Below are 21,945 nucleotides of genomic sequence, written 5' to 3'. Positions count from 1 at the left end.
AGCATACCCCCTCTTTTTTCTTTAACAAAGCATGTTCACCGATTGCTACTTGTCCATTGCATTGTTTCTGCAAGCTGTATGCAAACTCAAGTTGTTAAGCACAAGTCATACAGCTTGAAGAAAGCTCTACAATTGGGTTATATGCCTTGTGCATGCGCCTTACTGCAAGCATGTAATTCACAATGCACATCAAGGTGAGTGGCTTGCAACATTGTCAGAAATTGCATCTCCAGGGACCAAGGTTACAACAGAGAAAGTTCCAGGACAAGGACATACTAGCCCAGTGATTAAAAACAGTTAATTATGGGCACCGAGTTTCACAGGCCACTTGTGCAGGACATGCCGCATGTCAAAACATACAGTCAATAAAAACATGTTTCTCGCATAGTAGTGGCAGCCTTCCTTCAGCTGCATGCAGCACTTAGCGGTGACTCTTGAATTCTGCACGAAGGCAATGTATATTGTAGTGTATTTTTTTATCTCATGAAATTTCCGTGATTAGTCAACTAGAACAAAATGCTAGCTTTTAGTTGTTGGCACAATTGTAGTCTTCTGACACCGAACTAGCCGCTACTTTTGTGGGCAACACACGGTTCTGCATGCTAAGGGTGACTGTGGTTTGTGAGAGCCTCAGAAAGCCAAGACGAGGTGACATGCACACTTGCACTGCATGCTTGTGGCCACTGCAGCGTTGGGTGCACACACTGTAGCATGTGTGGTGTGAATATCAACAAAAGAAAATGCACAAGGTCGGGGTAGGGGGGCTCTTCAGTAAATATGCTGCATGATGTGTAACAAGCTGTCTTGTTTTTATTTTTCCCTTGAGAATGTTGAGCAGAAAGTTAGGTGTGCGGGTTTTGCACAAGTGAATGTGCAAGGGCTTCATAGCTTTCTCTCTCGCTAAACAAAATCGTATATGCGTTTCTTTTTCCTGAAGTTTCTTTGCAATTTAACCTGGTTGTTGGCACAAAGTGAAGACACCTTTTTTTGTCATTGTTGTTGTTGTCTTGACCCTTTAAATTGGATAGTACACTGAGACAGGTAATGCTGGCAGGTGCAGAATGCAAGAGTACAGACATGTTGCTATGGCTTGACCACGGCTTAGGTTTGATTTATGTCAAGTGGTCAGAATAATCTGGAGCCCTTTACTATGGCATCTCATGTAAGCCGCGGTGTTGGAATTATAAAAACCTACCAATCCTCACAGGAAGGTGGCTCTTTTTACCTCCTAAAGTTAGTGTGTAGCTTGCACATGGCCAAATTCTTTTTTTTTTCATCTTTTCCTACTGTGAATGCCTATCAAAGTTTCGTTACACTGTCTTGCAGTTTTCTCTCTGTGCTTGCGTAACCAGTGCTAGCGTGAAAAAATTCTCTTTTGTGTGTGTGAGGTCTTTGCCAGCATCGCCTTGTTGACAGCATTGTCAAGATTGCTTGTGGGGGCTGCTGGCGTGACCAGTTATGCAATCTTTGATTTTGGCATTAGCAAAAGTAAACTACAAGGCAATAAGGTCATCCTGAAATGACTTCGCAGAAAGTGCTGCACTTCTCACAATTCTTGACTAAAATCAGGTTGATCCAACACACGTGTGTGCGTGTTGGAATTGTAGAGAACCTCTGCAAGACTAAATGTTATGAATACAATTGTGTTGATTTTTATCTTGCGCATTGTGTAATGTCATGCAATGTTTATTTGTTTATTTATTTATTGTACCCTCAAGGCATACAAGCATTATAGAGGGGAGGGGGTCAATCTTTCAACATAAGTACAGTTATTTGCACATACACAATTGAAAATTTCAAAAATGGGAACGAATGTAATTTCTAATAACTACAAAAATTCAAACACTGTCATGCAAGGCTTGTACAACAATTATTGCAAGATGCAAGAAAATACTATTGCAGCCAATTAAGACACTAAAAGATGAAGTTTCCAACCGACATAGAGAATGTTTACAGAAAAAAAAAAAAAAAATGACAGAATGCGTTAAATTGCGCTGGCATGAGTTTCACGAAAATTGTCACAGTTGGTAATGCTAACTAATGAGGCAGGAAGATGGTTCCAGTCAATGCTGGTTTTGGGCAGGAAAGGGTGCGAGTATGTTACAGTGTTACGGTTTTGGTGAGGGACATGGACTTTGTGGTTGTGATCAAGTCGAGATGAAACAGAATTAGGCGGTTTAATCAGTCGGGTCCTAAGAACATGGTTATTATGATAGATCTTATGAAACAAGACAAGTCGAGATAGTTTCTGTCTATTTTCAAGCGGGGGCAGATTAAGTATCAATTTCATGTTAGTTACGCTGAAAGTTCGATGGTAGTTACTTAGGATAAAACGTGCTGAACGATTCTGCATTGCCTCCAAGTTATTGGTAAGAATTGCAAGGCCAGGGTCCCAGATTGATGAGGCTTATTCGAGATTAGATCGGACATAAGTGATATATAGCTGTTGCTTGAGTGATGAAGGTGTGAGAGAAAGAGAGAGAGAGAAATTTATTTACAGAAAAGCAGAGAGCTGTACTCCTTAGTGTTTTTCAAGAATTTAGCGTTGATGCCATCCCGGCCACATGAAGATGATCGTCTTAGTCTGTTAATAATAGCACGAATGCCGGCTGGGTCAAGCATGATGGGATCCATTGGTGTAAGATGTGCTCTCGGATGCACTGCACTGTTAGCAAGCTGTGCCAAAATTCAAACACCAGATCAGACGGATGCATAGCATGAGATGTCTATGCAGTGAGGCCACGAGGACAGCAGCGACGAGTTGTCGTATACTCTCGCTGGTGTGAGAAAAAAAACTAAAAAGGAAAAAGAAGGAACTTGGCTCAGCATTGCCACCCGCTTTGGCACGACCCGCAGGTTCCTAACCAGGCCTCGGCCAAGTTTGTGCCGCAGCTTCACCATGCTGTGCACCACCATCATCACCACCACCATCACCTCCAGCCGTCACCGGTGGCAAGCAGCGTGTCGCCAGTCAACCAGCGATCGCCGCCCCAGCCCCGGCCTCAACCTGTGGTGGTGCGGCTGCAGCACCCAACCAACCACATCATCGCGCCGCCCAGCACGACCAAGCAAATTCTGGTGCAGGTGCCTTCCGTTGTGAACAAGCTGGTACGCATGCATCATGGTCCTTCCTTCACTGTCTGCCTGCATGCTGCAGCGTGTCGCTGCTACGCAATGTCTCGCAGTTTCTTAACGCCCCAGCGAAGGTCCTGTGCGGCATTTGGAACTGTGCACTAAAACTCAGTTCCAATTGTAATGTCCGAGGTACTACCATTATACTGAAACCAACGCTAAAGACAATTGTTTCCACAAACACTAGTTCGATGTACATTCCGCAAAGGTTCCTGCTCACTTGTTGAATGCTACAAAACGATGTGAGAAAAGTGCAAAGTTCACCGAAATCTTGTTAGGGTAAACGAAAATAATACAGATGCATCGCCAGCTGATGCACCATAATTGATAGTGAGAGCTACTTAAAATTGCCAAATGATATATCCACTTCAACTGATCATATGTGCGAAATCAGGGAGTGTATGGCCAGGACAACTCTGTATGCGAATTCTTGTTTTGTAAAAGCTATCGCTCAATGGAATTGACTGAATTGAGCAAGTGTGCGACTTGAGTGAAGAAGAATCTTTTTTTAAAGCTTTTAGCACTGCTGCTATTTTGCCTTTGGGTAAAGTGAGGAAATGTGTGGATAAAGAATATGTTTGCATTGTTAGCACCAACATAACTGAAAGGCATTGTCCACGGGCGTAACAACTTTTCGTCTTCCGTGCATTGAATCAGTCAAGACGAAGGAAAAGTTTTCAGTCACCAGAGCAGTTACATGTAGCGCCACGTGTTTTCGAGATGAGACAACGCTTCACAGCAGAGGAAAACAGTGTTGTTTACTCAATCACGTTTCACAATTGGATAACGCCAGCTGTAGCTTCCATTTTACTGACAACATTTTGTGAGACAGGGTATGGTTTGAAGCTGCTAGTAGTTGGTCCTTGACATTTTGTGTTCGTAATGAGGAGACAAGCTGCAGTTTCACGCTTGCAGTTGGGAGTGATGAGATGCTTTAATACAGATAGGACTGAACAGAAGAGTTTAATGGTATCCAGTGGTAACAGCGCAAATGTCAGCCATATAGTGCTGAAAGTTTCAGTATTTCAACAGAAAGGAAATGATGCAAGTGGTTATCAATGAACATACAGAGCGAGATGGGTTTCGGAGATTTTTTTTTCTTGTGCCAACAGTCATGTCAGGTTGTTTTCGTAAAGATTTCAGCATTGTGTGCTGTTATTCTTGCAGCTTATGTGTGAGGACCTTCTTTTGTTAGCCGTAATTGCCACATGTGCTTAACCAAATGCATCTATTTTCAGCCTTCAAGCAAAAGCTCTGGCAGCAGTAATAGCAGTTCCACAAAATCTACTGTTCCTGTGTTACCGAGCAAAGTGGAACCCATTGTTCCCAAGCCCTCCCTGCCGCCACCCGAACAAGTGAGCATTTGTTGCATGAAAATGCAACTTTTTTTTTTTAATGTGTGCTTTTTAAGCTCAATATGCTTAATATGTATAATAGTGTTAACCTGGCTTCAGCCAAGATCACAGTGTCTCACTTACTTTGCTGATCTTGCACAGTGTTGATGCTTCTTACCTGTACTTACACCAACACTACTGTACAGCAATGTGAGACACTACTACTATTACCAGTAAGCGCTGCCATTGTGTGGAGGAGACAAGTTGTAGTTATTGCTCAACTGTAGCTGTTTCAACTTGGTCTGCTACACAATGACGTATTCCGCTGTTTCTCGTTGCAGCCCCCAGCTCCCCCTCCTCCCCCATCGAAGCCAGTAGTTGTCAAGCCTAAAGTTCCTGACCGTGTCCAGAAGATGCACATGTAAGTGTGCGACTGCACTGACTGTCCTATGGTTGTTGCAGTGTAAGCTGTGTATCTTAAGGGCACAAGAAAAAAGAGAAAAATTAGTTCGGGAATGTTTCTAGATTACAGTTCTACAAGAGCAAAAATAATCAAGGGCATTTAGGTATCCCTACCTGGATGAATTCAAAAGCTATTGCCAAGTCTCTCTGATGACACCTTGGCCTCGTTCGCGTACCTGTGCGACATCCAAAGAAGCCGGGCGCAGCTATTGACTGAGAAGTAAAACGCTTGCAGCGAACACTATGCGTGAAGGCGAGCTTTCTGGTTCTTTTCTTTTTCATTCCCCCCCGCACGGCCATCTGATGGTGTTTCAACGAACCCAGCGCCCACACGGCACACCTCCTTGTTTGTTGGTTGTGACTAGTGCCACTGGATTTTCCACTTCATGGGCCACATAATGAATTTGCATAAAAAAGAAAAGAAAAAAAGGCCACCCATCTCTTGAGAGGAGGCTGGCTTGATAAGGCAAGACACATAAATGACAGACAGGTGGCGTCACTGCCTTGAAGTTCATGCACGAAATAGCCATGAGGTCATGAATTTTGACAGCACCTGCTTAGGCCTAGTTAATTTTTTACCAGTAAAGAGGTGCTGCATTGCATTCTGAAGAAGCCAGAGGCTGAGCTTAGCAAGTTTCAAGAAGTTTTACTGCCCTAGAATGGCTGAAACACGAGAAAATACTTTGAAATCGGCGACACCACACTGACATACCGTCGCTGGAGTTTCAGCACAGAATTTTGAAAAGAATTGAATTAACGAAAATAGAGTTTTGAAAGAATACAGGGGTGGAAGTGGTGCGCCATTTGCGCCATCCTGCTCCAAACTGCTTTCCCTGCGCCATCCTGCTCTAAAACACAATTTTGCGCCATAACTCCGCCACGCCGGCCACTTCGATGTTTTACCGTCAAATTTAGCGAAGCCTATGGGTTATTTTTCCTCTCACTGTGGGCCAGCCGATCTGATCCGATCCGATCCGATACTTCGTGCGAAGCTGTTTGGTGTTGTGTTTGTAAGCTGCTGCCGTTGGATGCTGGTCGCCTACAAGCCTGGACATGAGCAAAAGTAAGTGTATTGAAGCTACCGAATCTAGAAAATGCTACATTATAGCAGTTATGTAACTTAAATGCTCAGCCTTGAGGGCAGCGCAGACAGGATTGTCTAAAAGCGAAGCTGGGTGGTCATGCTGCAGTGGACGAAAATGTGGCGCCATTGTTTGATTTTTCGTGATATATGGTATGCAGTAGGAAACAAGCTAGTGCCACTTGTATTTGTTGGTCCTCGCTTGTCATCAGGTCAGGTTGTCGAGCATACTAAATTCTCGATTATTTGACCCCCGTTTTCTCATATAATTCGAAATAGCAGCGCAAATGGATCCGACATAGAAAATGGAATGTTGAGAATACGCCCCTGGGCAGTATTTAGCTGTCTCGTGTGCAGTCTAAACTTTCGAGAAAAAAAAAAACCGCTGCAAAGTATTCTACAAACACATTTTAGACATAAATATTTATTCATGATCCTAGTATAGTTGTGGAACTCAAGTGCCTGAAAATTCTTTCGTAGACCACAGTTCCAGGAGCAACTTTTTTTTACTCTTTTTCAGAACGATGCACCAAATTCAACGCAGACGTCCTGACCAAAAAGGATGGCAATGGGGACCTCATATCCCTCTGGTGTCGGCCAAGTGCAAAAGACAGTGATGGCTTTTGTGTGCTTTGTAATGTTACAGTGCACTGCGCGCAACATGGAAGCTCAGCAATAATGCGCCATGCAACGTCTCTTAAGCACATCGAAAATGCAAAAAAAACATCGGAACAAAGACGGGGTCCTAACCAAGAGCACTATCCTCCAAAGCACCCTAGATTTCACGAAGAATGCAGTGTCACTGTCCCTGCAAGGAAATGTTACAAGAGCTGAAACAGTTTTTGCTCTTTCTGTGGTATCCAACTCACTCCCATACACTTTGGGAGATGTGGCAACAGCAACATACCCCAATATGTTCCCTGATTCACAGATAGCAAAAGCCTTCCAATGTGGCCGCAAGAAAGTATCTTACATCATATCTGATGGCTTAGGACCATACTTTAAAGCCAAAGTGCTTGAAGAACTTGCAAAGCCTGCGGTATTCTATACCGTAATGATCGACGAGACCCCAGTGCCCGAGATGAAGGTGCAGCAGCTGGATGTGCTCATCCGGTATTTCTCTGTTAATGCACAAGATGTCGTTGTAGAGCACCTTCAGTCATTTCACATGGGGCATGCCACTGCAGATGAGCTCTTCTCCTGTGTTGAAGATGCACTTAACGAACTTCCAAAAAATAACATGCTCTGCTTCTTCTCTGATGGGCCAAATGTTATGAAGAGCTTGAAGGGTAAAATAAAAGCAGAACTTAGCCCCAACATGATTGACATTGGGGAGTGCAGTCTTCATAAAATGCATAACGCATTTGCCACTGGTCTCAACACTTTCTGCTCTGAGATTGAATGTATTGTCACTGATATCCATCAGTACTTCAGATATGCCACAAGACATGCGGACATCAAGGATCTCCAACAGAAACTTGGATTGCCACAGCTGGAGTTCCTGCGGCACGTAAGCAGCAGGTGGCTGACACTATTACCAAGTATACAGCGTGTGCTTAAAAGCTGTATGATGCTTTGAAGTCTTTCTTTTCCAAGGCTGCAGAACCAAGAAAATCCTCATCTATAAGGCACAATCACCTCGCATCTGCATTTTCTGACAACACGCTCCGAGCACGACTCCTTTTTGTTCAGAATGCCGCCCAGCTCTTTGACAAGTTTCAAACCTTGTTTCAGAGCAAAGAGCCTCTTCTTCATTTATTTTATGATGAAATAGTTGCTGTGGTCAAACAGCTGATGGGCAGATTTTTGCGGCAGGAGTCGTTTGTAGATGTAACTGGTTTCCATTTGAAGAATGTTCAAGTTGAATCGCAAGCTAACTGGAAAGTGAAACCTGAGCTTGGCTTAGATACTGAGAAAGAAATGGAGCTTTGGACACCAACTCAGAAAAAGGCTTTCTATGTCAAGACCAGAGCTTTCTATATATCCTGCACAAAGTACCTCGTCTCAAGGTTACCTTTGGACAACAAAGTGCTGTTCCACAGTAGATTTTTGAAGCCTGGTGTAGTAGGAGACCACTACACAACGTCACTGCGCTACATCGCGAATGCCCTGCCACAAGTCATGCCACCCAGCGAAGTATCATCTCTAACTGATGAGTGGTTGCGCCTTTGCTGCGAGATTTCTGACTGGGATGTTTCAACAAATGTTGTTGAACACTGGGTTAATGTGTTTGCACTAAAAATGCCCACTGGCGAACCCAAATACCCAAGACTGGGAAGGCTCATAAGGGCTGTTCTTTCCTTGCCGCATGGCAACGCAGACTGCGAGAGAGGATTCAGCGAAAACAAGCAGGCGCTTCACCATCGAGCCTCTTTGTCAATAACAAGTGTGTCACGCCTTCGTCAAACGAAAGCATACTTGAAGCGTTATGGGGGTGACGTCACAAAGGTGCCAATCACTAGAGATCTCCTGAAGTGTGTTGGAAAGTCGTACAGTGGTTATCGCAAACGCGTTGAAATGGAAGAAGAATCAAAATCACGCAAACGGAAATGTGACGAGCCACTGACAGAAAGCAGCGAAGAAAAAAAGCTGAAAGAGGAAAAGGCCACCCTGCAGTGCCGTCTATCCACCCTGAAGGCATTACTTACCAGTGCCGAGGAACTCATCAGCACAGGAGTAAAATCGAAGGACATGGACAAAGTGGAAACTGGAAACGTTTTGCTCGTTGATGTGAATTCCAAATTGCCGGCGGTGCTTGAGCGCATTAGAATGATAGATTCCACGCTGGAATCTAACAAGTAATTCTAACAAGCAAATTGAATGCTGAATAAAATGATTTTCTTTGCGTTTTTTTGTATGTCAGTGTGAAGTTGCAATTATTACAAGTACTTTACTCTAGAAACATGCTCCAAAACACAATTTTTGTGCTCCAAAACATAACTTTCGTGCTCCAAAGCTGCTCCGGAATGGCATTATTACTGCTCCATGAGCTGCTCCAAAATGCTCAAGCCTGCTTCCACCCCTGAGAATATTTTATCAGTCTAAAGCTGATTTAGTGTTTCACTTTAGCATCCCTTAGAATGCTTGGCAAGCCATAAGGGACACAAAAACGAGAAAGACTGATGGCACCTCTGCTCTGAGATCACTATAGCCTCATTGACAGCATAAATTTTGACAGCATCTACTCCCGTTTTTATTGGTTAAAAAAAAAAAAAAGGATATTGCATTCTAAAGGTATTAAGAGGAAGCTTTAGCTCGGGCCCAACTCCGACGCGGCCTATTCAAATACATGTAAAAACGCAAAAACGTTTTTCTGAGATAACCCCTGAACCGATTTTAATGAAATTTGTTGCATTCGAGAGAGAAAGTTAAATTCTAGTGACTGTTGGAAGCGGAATTTTGATTTAGGGCTTGAATTTTGTTAAAAGTATTTTCAAAAATTCAGGCGTTTGAAAAAAATAGAAGCACGAAGTTTACAAGCTAATAGCTCTGCATCAAGAACAGATATCGCGATTCTGTAAACGGCATCCATTAGACCATTCAAAGCGGACAAATTTGATACGTCAGTTTACATCTTACGTGATTTTGTTACGTTGTTTACAAAGGTTCTGCAAAAGTTGTAATTACACATTACTCCATTTTTTGAGGTTCATGTGTAACATATCAATTTTGTCCGCTTTAGATGTGCTATCAGGTACAATTCACAAAATTGCGATATCATTTTTTCTTGCTGAGTTACGGAGTTGTAAACTTGATAGTTTCGTTTTCTGAAAATTTGCGATTTTTGCCACATTTTTATAAAAATTTGACGACCTAAATCGAAAATTCGAAACCAACAGTCACTAGATTTTAAGCTTTTCTTTTAAATGCAGCAAACCCCGTCAAATTCGGTGCAGTGGTTGCCGAGAAAAACGAATTCTCCTTTTACATGTATTTAGATAGGAGCACCCGAGCTAAAGCTTCCTCTTAAGGGCTCAATCCAGCAAGTTTCAAGAGCTTTTCCTGCAATAAAACGGGCGAAATATGAGAAAGCGCTTCTAAATTCCTGAGGTCGCTACGACATGTACTGGCATCGAGGTTTTGGTGTGAAATTCAGAAAGAACTTATACACTCATTATCTCCCTTTTGCACAGAACGTATGACAGCAGTTATGAAAGAATACTTTGCCAGTGTTAAATGATTGTGTTGCAACACGAAATTTTGATGTAAGGGGTTCTCAAAATTCATTTGCGGTTGTTTGCTTATGCCTTCCTCTACATATCCCAGTTCTTGCATCAAAACTTATTTTATTTGGCTTCAGAGATTGTGTGGCGAACAAGCTTCAAAATTCAACATGCTGTGTCTTGCTGTTTTTCATGTGTACAGGTAACGGACCTGGAGCACAGATAACATCAAGACTTACACACTTGCTCCTCTTTTCCTGCTTCTTTCTTTTCCTTTCCTTTTTTTTCTTTCTTCCCCCGGCGCAAGTTGCACTGCTGCTGGAAAAAAACTAAGCACTCTTTTTATCCGTGTCGCATACTTTAATTGCCACAGTAATCAATTCTCATTTAGGAAGCCGAATAGTAGATATCGAATTCGTAAGTTGAACTTTACAATTGGCATTCTATTCATATTTGTATTTTTAAATATTTGCACACACGAGGTCTCATGCACCAATAACAAAAGAGTGTTTTGCTCGTTGCCCTTTTTTGTGTGGCAGGTTTCATCAACGACTACTGGAAGACCAGAACGGTGCTATGGCTGCGGATACCAAGAACCCTTTCACTTCGCGGCGCGATGCTTGCCAACGGTTGTTGCGGTACCACGTCTACAACTCTGGGTTACCTAGGGAAGAGGATCTGCACAAAAGTACGGTTTCAGTGACCATTTTAAGTTGACTAGCCTTTGCATCAGTGCAAGTGTGGCTAACCGACTGCTCGATCTCTCTCGCAGCGGATGAACTGTTTGCCGAGGTCTCCGAACGCCTGCTGGGGGAGAGTCGAGAGCTGTATCAAAAGTTCCACTACCTCATGCTGAAGGAAGGGATGGTGGGTCGCACTGAAGCATTTGCTGAACACTTTAAATCTGCTGCGGATCAGAATGAACAAAAATGATTTTGCATCTACAGTCAAACATTGATGCGATGAATTGTGCTACACTGCCAAAAATTTTTATTTTATCTTCGTCAGTCACATTTTATGACCAAGTGTTTTCAAGGCCTCCGAATTCATAGACTTTTCAGAAAATATGGTGCAAACTTCATAGAAAATATTTGGGGACTGGATGCGTAGTCACATCAGGCTAGTAGTCTCTGTAATCACAAAAATTACCTGACTACGAACAATGACCTCTTTATTATTGAGTTGGCAAGTTTTTATTTCATTATTTACATTACGAACAATGACCTCTTTATTATTGAGTTGGCAAATTTTTATTTCATTATTTACAAACAAAATAACTGTTAGTGCTCATAGCAACAAGATCTGACTGTAGCTAGCTTTCTTTCTTTCAGGTTTTTCTGGTATCTTTACATTGCTTGTATCAACCTTATCTGCACTGTAGCAGCAGTGTAATTGTGACCCCACAAAACTTTTGGTTGCACTTTTTGGCACCCAAGTTTGCTAGAAAAAGTTAATTCAGTAATCAGTTACAGGTGGATGTTTTTAAATGTTCATATAAGAAACATGCCACATGCATAAAGCTAACGTACCACAAGGGCAACCGTAAGCGGACCAGAGACTCCGCGACAAAGCCAATTTCCGCTTTTTAGTGGTGAATGTATATTCAAATTGAGGTCCACATCCCAATCTTGGCATTGCAAACTTTCCAGTGCATTCGTCAATTTCAGTTTGTGCACATGAATTACAAAAAAATGCAGTTATTTCGCTGAGCCTGTGGTTTGTGTATTTGATTGTGTGTGATTGTACGTAGCTTCCCTGTGCATTTCAAAGTAAGGTTTACTCATTCAACAGTGTTCTAACTGCATAGCAAGATGTGTGACAGCTAGAGGGCCCAATGTGTTTACAGGCCATAGCAGGTTCTATAGAATCAGAATCGGTTTTTATGGAGATGATTAGAAAGATTACAAGTTGTTAATATTCCGAAGGAGGTCCCAAAGTCCAAGACTGCAATGGGACCTCCTTTACAAAGTAAACGTAATAAAACAAAAGTACAGCAGTTTCAACAGATCGTTAACATAGAAAAATTACATGTTTTAGTATGAATAGCATGATTGAAGAATTACATATGCATAAATGTCATGAAAAAAAGCAGTGTAGCACAATCTCGTTGACAATTGATAATGTAACAGTGTAGGTGACGTGACGAACACAGCATAATTTGCTAACTCGAATGTATATGTGAGGCAGAAACGGAAACCTAATGGCATCGCAATGAAAATGAAATGAAGGCACCCTGAAAGAATGGTTGAGAGTATGGACTAGGCATCAGTATTCGACAGAATGTAATCTTTTAGTTGTTTCTTGAATTCGTGAATTTTAAGTGTTTTTATGTATAGTAGTAGTGTGTTCCAAAATGCGATAGATCAAAATGGACGCTCTGTTTGCCATAATTAGTATGTATTTTGGGTAAAATGAAGTTCCTATTTATTGCAAACCTGGTAATATTAGTATTTAATACAGAAGATTGTGGTATCAAGCTATCGCATCGTGTGTAATTGATTTGACGGAACAAAAAGGTACCTAGATTATATTTAACAAGTTGAGTGACTGTAAGAATGTGTTTAGTTCGTAAAACATATGAGGCGTTGTTGTTATATGGGCTAAATGTAATTATCCTAATAGATTGATTCTGTAGGATTTGCAATGAGTTTAAATGGTTTACGTAAGTATTTCCCCAGTAAGTAACGCAGTAGTTAATGTGGGAATGAATAAATGAAAAGTATAATGACAGTAATATTTGATGGTCAGATATGTTTCGTGTTTTTAGAAGTACCCTAATCCCGTAGGTAATCTTCTGCTTTAGTTTGGTTAAGTGTTCAATAAATTTAAGATGTCTGTCGACTTCTATGCCAAGATAATTAAATGAAAAACTTGCAGGGATAGGACTTGCGCCCAAAAAGATGGGAGGAATGGAGTGAAGTGTTCGTTGGTGGGAAGTGAATAGAACAAATTTTGTTTTTGGTGGGTTTATCTGTAGCTGGTTAGTATGGCGCCACTCCAGCAGGCTGTGTAAATCACCATTAAGGTTAGTTACTAAGGTTGTAATACATTTATTGAAATTAAAGTAGTACATCTGCATAAAGTATACATTTCGAAGAGTTAGATACATCATTGGCGTATAATAAAAATAAAAGCGGACCCAATATGGAATCCTGGGGCACGCCAATATTAGTGAACATGGTGTTAGAATGAACGCCTGAGATGGTTACTACCTACATTCTGTCTGTTAAGTAATTTTGTAGTAACGAAAGTGCTGGGCTGGTAATTCCTAATGATTCAAGCTTACGAAATAACACGCGATGATTTATTTTCTCAAACGCTTTGCTTAAATCTACAAATACTGAAGCTACATAATTCCCTTCATCGATAGAGAGGTTTAGCTGATCGGTTAGAGCCACGAGAGCCAGTTCGGTCGAGTAACCCGAGCAGTTACTCATCTGGTTACCCACAAAATTTAGCGAGTTGTTGCAGTGTGTGCATCCAGAAGTCTTTTGGGACCTGTATGTGTAAACACAAAGGGGTCTATAAAGTCTATATAACGCCCTGTTACTTATCATGTATGCTTGAGGTTTATTGTTTTTTTTTTCTTCCTGCGTGTACAAAGGGTGGTGGAGGTTTTGCGGAGACGCTGTATTGCCCTGCAGTTCTTGCCTGCAGCTAGTAAAACGGTGCATTCATTATGTAGTCTGCATGCGCTGCAGGCCACAGGTCAAAATTCGAAGCTGCAGAAATAGCTTCCTCCGAAATGTCGTGCCCCATGAACTTTTTTAGCAAACTGTATCCTCCCTATGCAATGCCCAGGTAGGTCTTCTGCAGTTAAATACTAAATTGAGGTAAAAACCTTGTGGCTTCAACCAAAGGTGCTTGGTCTCTTTGTCTTGCAGAGAGAATGCTCAAGTGCCGAAAAGATCATGATCGAAAAGCTCTTCCTTGAGCACGAAACCGATGCCTTGATTGCTGAAAAGCGTGCAGCAGAGGAGGGGCAATGTAAGTTTTCTTTTACCTTTTTCTGTTTGTTCAACTCTTCCACTCGTGTTGTGGTAAAATAGCATGTGCTTTGAAGGGACACTAAGCAGGAATATTAGTGGTACAGGAATATTAGTGGTACTGCGCCTTGACTTGGACTGCATTGATGGAGCCCACTGTTCATCGGAGCCAGAGAATGGGCGACCAAGCCAAACGTGCATCCGCTCATCAGAGAAATCAGAGGCAGGGAGAGGAAACACGTCACCACAGGTTCTGTTGTAAACAGAGCGCACAAGTATTGAGGCATGCCAGCATGGCTGACGTCACGCAAACAATGGAAGCTGCAGGAACTATGTGACCGGAACTCTGCCAAATTTCGGTCGTCCTCCCGGATCGGAGGCGAAAGTGCCTCCGAGCGCGCACGGAGCTCTGAAAGAACCAGCCAGATGTGTTCAGAGCGCTTGAAAATGACCAGCCGAATGCACCACGAGTTGAAGGCTATGTTCCAATATTCGATGTAGATGAAATAGACAGCAAAGTGGACAGCGGCCATCTTAAGTACCATTCCATTTCTGACGAATCCAGTGAAGAAGGCAATTTCATGAGCACATGATCGAAATCAATAACAATGCAGATTTCTTTGCTGTTCAAACAGGATGGTGGCTGAGCAGGTCTAAGTGTTTTGCTCAGCCACCATCTCGTTTGAACAATATCTTGTTGGAAAAAAAGAAGCATAGCCACGCTTTTCTCATGCTACGTTGTGCTTTTCTTTTTAGGTTTGTGTATGCAAAGTGTGATCGTTTGAACCTACGTACTTTCCTTACCTTTCTTTTTGTTGATACGAGATGGCGTCAAATCTTGTAGACATTTTCTGAATATGTTATGTTACTTTATGCTCAAAACTTTCTTGACATTCAAAGGAGACAATCCTCAATGCTGGCCAGAATTGGTATGCATCCTAGGTTGTATTGGTAAATTATACTTCTGCAATAGCCAAATGGCCACTTTAACTGAGAGAGGATTGTTATGCCACAATAGACACAAAAAAAAGAAAAAAAGAAAGTTGGCGGAAGTGCTGCCCCAAAGTTTTCACACCAGCTTGCTGTGATGTCATGAGTTTTGACAGCACCCACATTGAATTGATTGTCGATAAAGAAGGAGACTACATAGCAATCAAAAGGAACCATTGGCTCTAAAGAACATCCTTTAATCTACCATTTTCATCCGCTACACATTATCCGATGCAACACAAGAATAATGCGAACAAGAAGCACTTTTATCATTTTGATTCAAGTGGCCTCAACATGCAGTAAGCATTACATATCTGCAAGTGATAGACTGAATGAGACAAGCGGTACAAGGACAGTTGTCCTATCTGTGGCAATCTATTCACCTCATTGTGCAATTCTCATTCATTCACAGACACAACACCAGTTGAGCCGCCGTCACTTCCGCCTATGCCAGGGAGTGCATGGACATTCGAGTCAGGCCCCTCGTTACCTTTACCTCGACCAGTAAAGAAGGAACCACCCGATTCTTGGCTTGACGACGATGACCGGTCCGACCTGGAGCCGGCGCCAAAGCGGCGCTCGATCAAGGAAGAAGAGCATGAGACCGTGATGGCCCCCATGGAAGAGGAAACCCCATCACTTCCACCAGTGTCAGTGACACCGGAGCATGTCGACCTTGTGTTGAGCATCCGCAAGGAGCTCAACATGTCTCCCTCAGAAACCGGTGAAGACGATGAGTTTGCCCACGAGCTGGCCGACTTTGAGCCGCCCGTGGCTCGCTTCCCGTCGTCGGCCGACCTCAAGCAGTCACAGCAGCCGCAGTTTAGCAGTGGTGGCAATGTCGTGCCTCCAGTGGTAGTGCCCGACTGGAGTTGTGGTGGTAAGAGTGCGGACTCCGAGACTCGTGCGCCCGAACTGGACCTGTCGGGCATCGAGGGCTTGGACGATGACAGCAGTGGTGTGGACCCATTGGGTCGGACTCACTACTTTGGCGAGGATGAGGAGGAGGACAAGGACTCTGTAGAGCTCCACGACCAGGTTCAGAGTGCCATCAACAGCATCCTGGACTTCCGGCGAGGTGGTGGGGACGACATGCTCTGTATGGACTCTAAAGGAGTAGTGGTACGGAGTGGCAGTGCTCCCGAGCCCATGGACTACGACGACGCGACGGGAGGCACGCAGCCTGCGGACTCCGTTTTGGACGAAGCCGTCAGGAGCATCTTGTTGTGACCTCAGCAGTGTTGTTGCCGCTCCTCCTCCTCCTCCCCCCTGTTTGGTGAAGCGTCGCACAACTGGCAACGGTCTCGTCTCTCGAGCCGCACGCCCGTGTGCATGTGGATGCGTGCACGTGGTTTGCGCAGAGGTGAAAGCACGGTGATATTTGTCCCCCTCCCCTCCTTCATTCTCTCATGCCCATCTTATTCCTGTGCCCTCACTCTGTCCTCATTTACTTCAGTTTGTTGTACGTGGCTTCATTTTGGTGACAACCTTACGGCCTTTCTTTTGTCGGGCCTGCGAGTTACAGGAAGTGGCCAGAACCCTGAGCAGGCAACTACTCCACGTTGCCTTCTGTTCTCACGGTCCTGTTCCATGTTCTTTCAGACTCTTGCTGCTCTGTCAACATTTGTCAAAAACAACAACAAAAAAAGTAGGACGCTCAAGGACAGGCCACGCTGCCCCGCAGACTGGGACAATAGCTCGAACGAGCACTGTACCGACAGTCATGCAAAACTTGTAGTGAACCAGGCCTTGTGTATGTAGGCAGGCATTCAGGGCCCTGAAACTTTGTTCATTGTGCGCTCATGGTTTTGCGCAGAGTAATTTTATTTTTCTGTTTGCCAGCCTCTCTTTTTCTTTTAACTTCTTTTTTACTTTTCGCCCTGCTCTATTGAACTGCTTTTCAGAACTCAGGGGGCCTTGTGTATATGTCTTTAGTTGATGCATTCGTCATTGCCCCTCTCTTTGCCATTGTCCTTGTACTGTTGTGCAGCACTTCCCTTTTTTTTTTTTTTCATACTAGGCACAAATATGCAAACTTTGGCACATCTAGCCAAACATGCAACTTGGAGGCCTCCCCCTTTTACCTTTTGTTTTTGCAGCCTCCGATCTCCTACTTAACCGAAAAGGGAGCCTCGCATAGTGATGAAAAAAGCAGACTCGGTGGGGAAGACGAGCGCAAGTTTTTTTCAGTGCCTCATGGTAAGAGTGAGAGATGTGCGTCGTCCCCGTTTTGTTTGCTGCCAGTGTTGTAAAAAAAAAATGGTGATGAGAGGGGAAGCAGGCCAGCGAAACAACACATTTTTTTCTCATGTATAGGTGTAAATACGACAGTCGCACATATTTATACACAAGCACATCCACGACAAATGGAAATGGAACCTAGATTTCACTGCTGCTCAAACGACGTGATGATGAAATACATTTGATGTAAATGTCGACGAGAGTGTTCTGTGACCTGACTATGGGTGCCTGTGGAAGACGATGACGACACTGCTCCAGGCGACTAACAAGCCGGATGCCAAGTGGTGGTGCAGAACTGTTAGGCCTCAGTGTCAGCGGTAGGGCTCTCGGGAGTGGGCTAGTTGACAATCGATTCCGCCAGACTTCGCATCAAGAACTGGCCAACGGACGAGGAAATGGGATGGAGACAAGGCCAGCCAGCGCTTGACTGACAGATTTTGTTGGGCTCTGCAGCCGGTCGGGCGTTGCAAGAACATACAGTAAAAGCTGACGAGGACAGAGGCAAGACATGACATAGCGCTCTGTCCAAGTCTCTTTCTTGCCTCAGTTCTTGTCTGTCCGTGCTGTATATACCTGCAGTCTGCACTTGTCTCGGTCCTTTCCTTCTCTTTTTCCCGTCTTTCAGTGCTGTGAATTCTGGCTCAACGTAGGGAAGTTCACCGTTTTGTAGCGCAGGTCTTGATATAAATATGTTTCCTTGATGTTGTAAGCACTGGAAGTTTTGGCGCGTGTCTGTGTCGCACATCCCAGCACTTTTACTCCCCTTATGGGAGTGTTACACAGGCTGAAGCATACAAGGTGTTTCAGAAAACACTTTCAAAATTTTTTAAAGGTTGCCGGTGGCAGATAGCTCAATTCTAGTTTGTGAGCCGGTCTACTCGAAGTGGCGGACACTACTTGCACAAAAAATTGAAATGCAAAATCGACTAATCAACAATAATTCACTAATTACTTTTTAGCTAATTATCTTATGACCCAGATTGCAATTTACAAATTCTAGCTGTGGACTTCGCAAGGCAGGTCCACTTGGAAAGAATTCTCAGGACGACATTAGTTTCGAGATATAAATTCCCGAACTTTGCGAAGAAATGCGTGGGCATTCCAGTTACTTGTGTGCTTCAGTGCATGAAATGAAGTTTTGTTAACAAATTAACTGGAATGCCAATGCATTTCTCCCCAAAGTTTGGTAATTTATATCTCGAAACTGGTGTCATCGAAAATTCGTTATTTATTAGCTAGAAGTTTAATTAGAGAATGTATTAATTCGTCGATTTTGCATCTCAATTTTTTGTGCAAGTATTGTCCGCCGCTTCGAGTAGACCAGCTCAGGAACTAGAATTGTGCTAACTGCCACAGGCAACATTTAAACATTTGGAAAGTGTTCGCTGAAACACCCTGTAAATTTCGGCTACACAAGGCAAACATTGTCATCCACCCAAGGGTAGCCCGAAGCTGCTCAGTGTGGCCACTCTTTGCAAGAACGAAGCCTTCAGTCTTGGCATATGTGAAACGCAAGAATGGTCAAACTAAGCCAAACTAAGTGCGAGTTGTAAATTTGAAGCTTCAATCCTTTTTTTTTTTTAATGCTTGCAATTTTAGTCAGTTATATCTTTTTTAGTTGTATAAACAAAAGTTATGCAATGATAAACCACCAGAATTCAATCTTAAAATGCAACAGGTTAACTGAAACGAGATGGTTCATCTCGCAGCTAACGCGCTAGGAGTCCTTCTGAGGCAGGAGCTCTACTGGACCCCGTAATCTGAGCTTTAAAAAAAAAAAAAAAACTCAGGTGATTTCAGAAATGGTTTGCAATGGAAGACAGTTTTATATCAACAAATGAAACAATCCTTGAAATTTTGCAGCTCATTGGCATCATAGTTCTGCAATTGTTGAACATGAGCATTCATGTGCTTCACACAAGTATTTGCACACGGATATGAGAGTTGGCAACAAGCTAGTTTTCTGTGAAGTGCAACAGCAGCAAAATAATATGCATGGAGGCATATTATTTCAAGGGTGGCAGAGAACTAGGTGGCGTGATGAATTTGGGAAATTTGCAGCCACCGGGTGGAGCCGGCCGGTGCAAGACGAGCGTAATTGGAGATCGCCGAGAGAGGCCTTTGTACTGCAAGGGATTCAGTAGGACGATGGCGCATCGGAGTGGTCCATAGAATGTTGGTTTTTCAGAATTTCAAGAATAGCTAATGCCTTTCAGCCTCTCGTAGTTTGCGGGCGGCAAACTTCACAAGCAAAGCGCCATGTAAAAGGAACTGTGCCAGTAATCTTAGTGCAATGACATTTCATCCATCTCCATGTTGTGACAAGTGCGAAAACTTCACAGTAATGTTTATTTTTCGGCAATGCCAGCGTGCCATGCACTCGGAGTAGTGCCCGTAATCAATCATCACGACCATTCAGTCTAGTTGAAGTTCACTCGCCTAACCTGGGTTAGAGAAAGCCGTCAAGATGCCTCTTCAGTTAAAGGAGTATTGACATGACATTTTTGACTAGTCATCTTTTTTTTTTACACTTTTACTGCAAAGTCCGAGCATCTGAATTTCGCACTTATTCATACAGATATAAAATATCAGCTCGTGACCATCAACATTGTTAACCTAAGCAACAGGAGCCACTCCTGGTTGTCAACCTTTTTACATGTGAATATCTTTTTCTCTCCTCGAAACCTAGCAAATTCTTGATTGCAAGGTAAACCTCGCCTCTGCATGAAAAAAAGGATCTGCACCACTATTATAGATTAATAAAGCTTAGCACCATCAAGTCGAAAAATGAACCGCTGAGCCCAGAGGAGGCCAACAGTTCTGCACCAAGCACAACTACCTCCACTGTGCAAACCGCATGTCGCAACCGTTGGCAACAATATTCTTTTGTGATAGGCAAGTCCCAAACTCCACCTCCTTGTTTGTTTGTTTTTTAGAGCCTTTCTGCCTTTTTTTTTCTTTTCCAAGCATACGTATGCAACTGGAATGCAAGTTGAGAAAAAAAAATATACGTGCAGAACATCAGAGAAGCTCAGGGTCCGGCAGTCACGTGCACGCGCTCGCAGGCATACAAGCAAGGAACAGCAGACACTGTATTGTACAGAGTTGAAATTTTTTCTATAAAAGAAAAAAAAAATGCTACGGCAGATTTCAAAAAAAAGAAGATGAAAGTGTAAATATTTTATTAAAAGATCTTTCAAAAATTGATGCTGTGTGGCTTCTGCTTCATGTATGTAACTGGAGTCCTTTGTCACTCTTGAAGGGCTCTGCTACATATACGGAACTTGCGCTCCAGCAAAGGCTATGGACTGTGTCAGCCAATCATGAACGATGGCTGCATGTTCCAAAAAAAGAAAAAAAGGGCTTGCCCATCGTGCAGCGCTAATCCTGTAAAGCTTCAGCTGGCGCTGTGTCCGCAGTCAACAATAGAGGAGCGCGTCTGGTTGTCTTTGCTGGTTGGCCAACGCGACCCGCCGCTTTCTATGCACCGCACGAAGTGAGACCAAGTACAAGTCTGTTATCTTCCCAGTCGTTTCCGTCAAAGTGACAAGCTAAGCTTGTCACTGTTCAAGTTCTACAACATATAACTGGTAAGTCGGCTGTACTTTTCCAGCAACAAACCAGTTTGTCCTCAGTATAAAAGTGGTCACAGAATACTTTCGGCAGTTTTCTTGAGCCAAATGTGCTGTGATGTCAGCACTGATGCCATATCGGGGTACATACACCTTGAAATACTTGAAAAACCTTGAATCTGGAAAAAGATTAAAGGTTCAAGGGCCCTTAAAATTCCTTAAAGTAAATTTGCTCCTTGAAACCTGGTGTTGGGGGCAACTTTTCAACATTTAAGGCAACGAATTCCACATAGGCATATGCCGTAGACACTCAATCAGACAAAAATCTCGGATGGTTTCTTTTGAGAGACTTGCTAAACGATTGCAATGTGGCTTGATCACACCCACCAATGGCAGGCTTGTTTAAATCACCGTTGCCATCATGGAGCTAAAGCCAGATCAAGCGACCAGGCCGTGCCACAATTTTCTTTTTTTTTTTTTTTTTTTTTTTCATACCACAGCCATCATAGCTCCATTTTTGAGCCATAAGCTCTAGAAACGCCAGGTGGAAAGCAAGTTTCAGCCATTTAGCTTAAACTGAGTATCCTTGGCTGAAGTCTGACACAAGGCGATTGGTGTTACTGCAGCGGGAAAGTCAACCTAGAAAAGCGACCTGAAGAGCTTGAAGCCTGTGTTCAACTCAATGTATTTCTTTTTTTTTTGCGAGAAATTACAGCGAAGAAGGAGTTTTCATTATATTTCTCAATCTGTGTACGAATAAGGTTTGTTTTCTCCTAGTCTAATTTTGAGTCAGATGTTCTGTATGAACCTTGCATTATGTCAGGGTGGAAATTAGTGGTTATTGTACCATTTATAGCAACACCTCCCCTGCTGCTACCCAGTGGTAAGTGTGAAATGGAGAAGAAAACGTGAACTGGTTTATGCTGTTGTGGCCACACCGCCAAGTCGTGATTGATTGCAACCAATTTTCATTGCACAGCTTCG

The 21,945-nt window shown here is 43.1% G+C and overlaps 1 protein-coding gene and 1 pseudogene across 2 annotated transcripts in view; both read left to right on the top strand.

Annotated features, from left to right (window-relative positions):
- The window catches only part of LOC126518085 (uncharacterized), a 55,098-nt gene extending 34,502 nt beyond the window's left edge, over positions 1 to 20,596 (top strand). For both annotated transcript variants that reach the window (XM_072285587.1, XM_072285588.1), the window contains 7 exons: positions 2,857 to 3,108; positions 4,371 to 4,487; positions 4,808 to 4,887; positions 10,712 to 10,860; positions 10,945 to 11,039; positions 14,057 to 14,159; positions 15,561 to 20,596. In XM_072285587.1, the coding sequence (XP_072141688.1) occupies positions 2,857 to 3,108; positions 4,371 to 4,487; positions 4,808 to 4,887; positions 10,712 to 10,860; positions 10,945 to 11,039; positions 14,057 to 14,159; positions 15,561 to 16,378 (1,614 nt within the window). In that variant the 3' untranslated portion in view covers positions 16,379 to 20,596. The remainder of the gene's footprint in view (positions 1 to 2,856; positions 3,109 to 4,370; positions 4,488 to 4,807; positions 4,888 to 10,711; positions 10,861 to 10,944; positions 11,040 to 14,056; positions 14,160 to 15,560) is intronic.
- LOC140214154 (uncharacterized) lies at positions 5,818 to 8,811 on the top strand (annotated as a pseudogene).
- Positions 20,597 to 21,945: the final 1,349 nt, after the last annotated feature.

This window comes from Dermacentor andersoni, chromosome 11 (genome assembly GCF_023375885.2).
Source record: "Dermacentor andersoni chromosome 11, qqDerAnde1_hic_scaffold, whole genome shotgun sequence".
Taxonomy (NCBI): Eukaryota; Metazoa; Arthropoda; class Arachnida; order Ixodida; family Ixodidae; genus Dermacentor; species Dermacentor andersoni.
The sequence above is the reverse complement of the archived record's forward strand: the minus strand, read 5'-3'. Positions and strand labels throughout refer to the sequence as shown.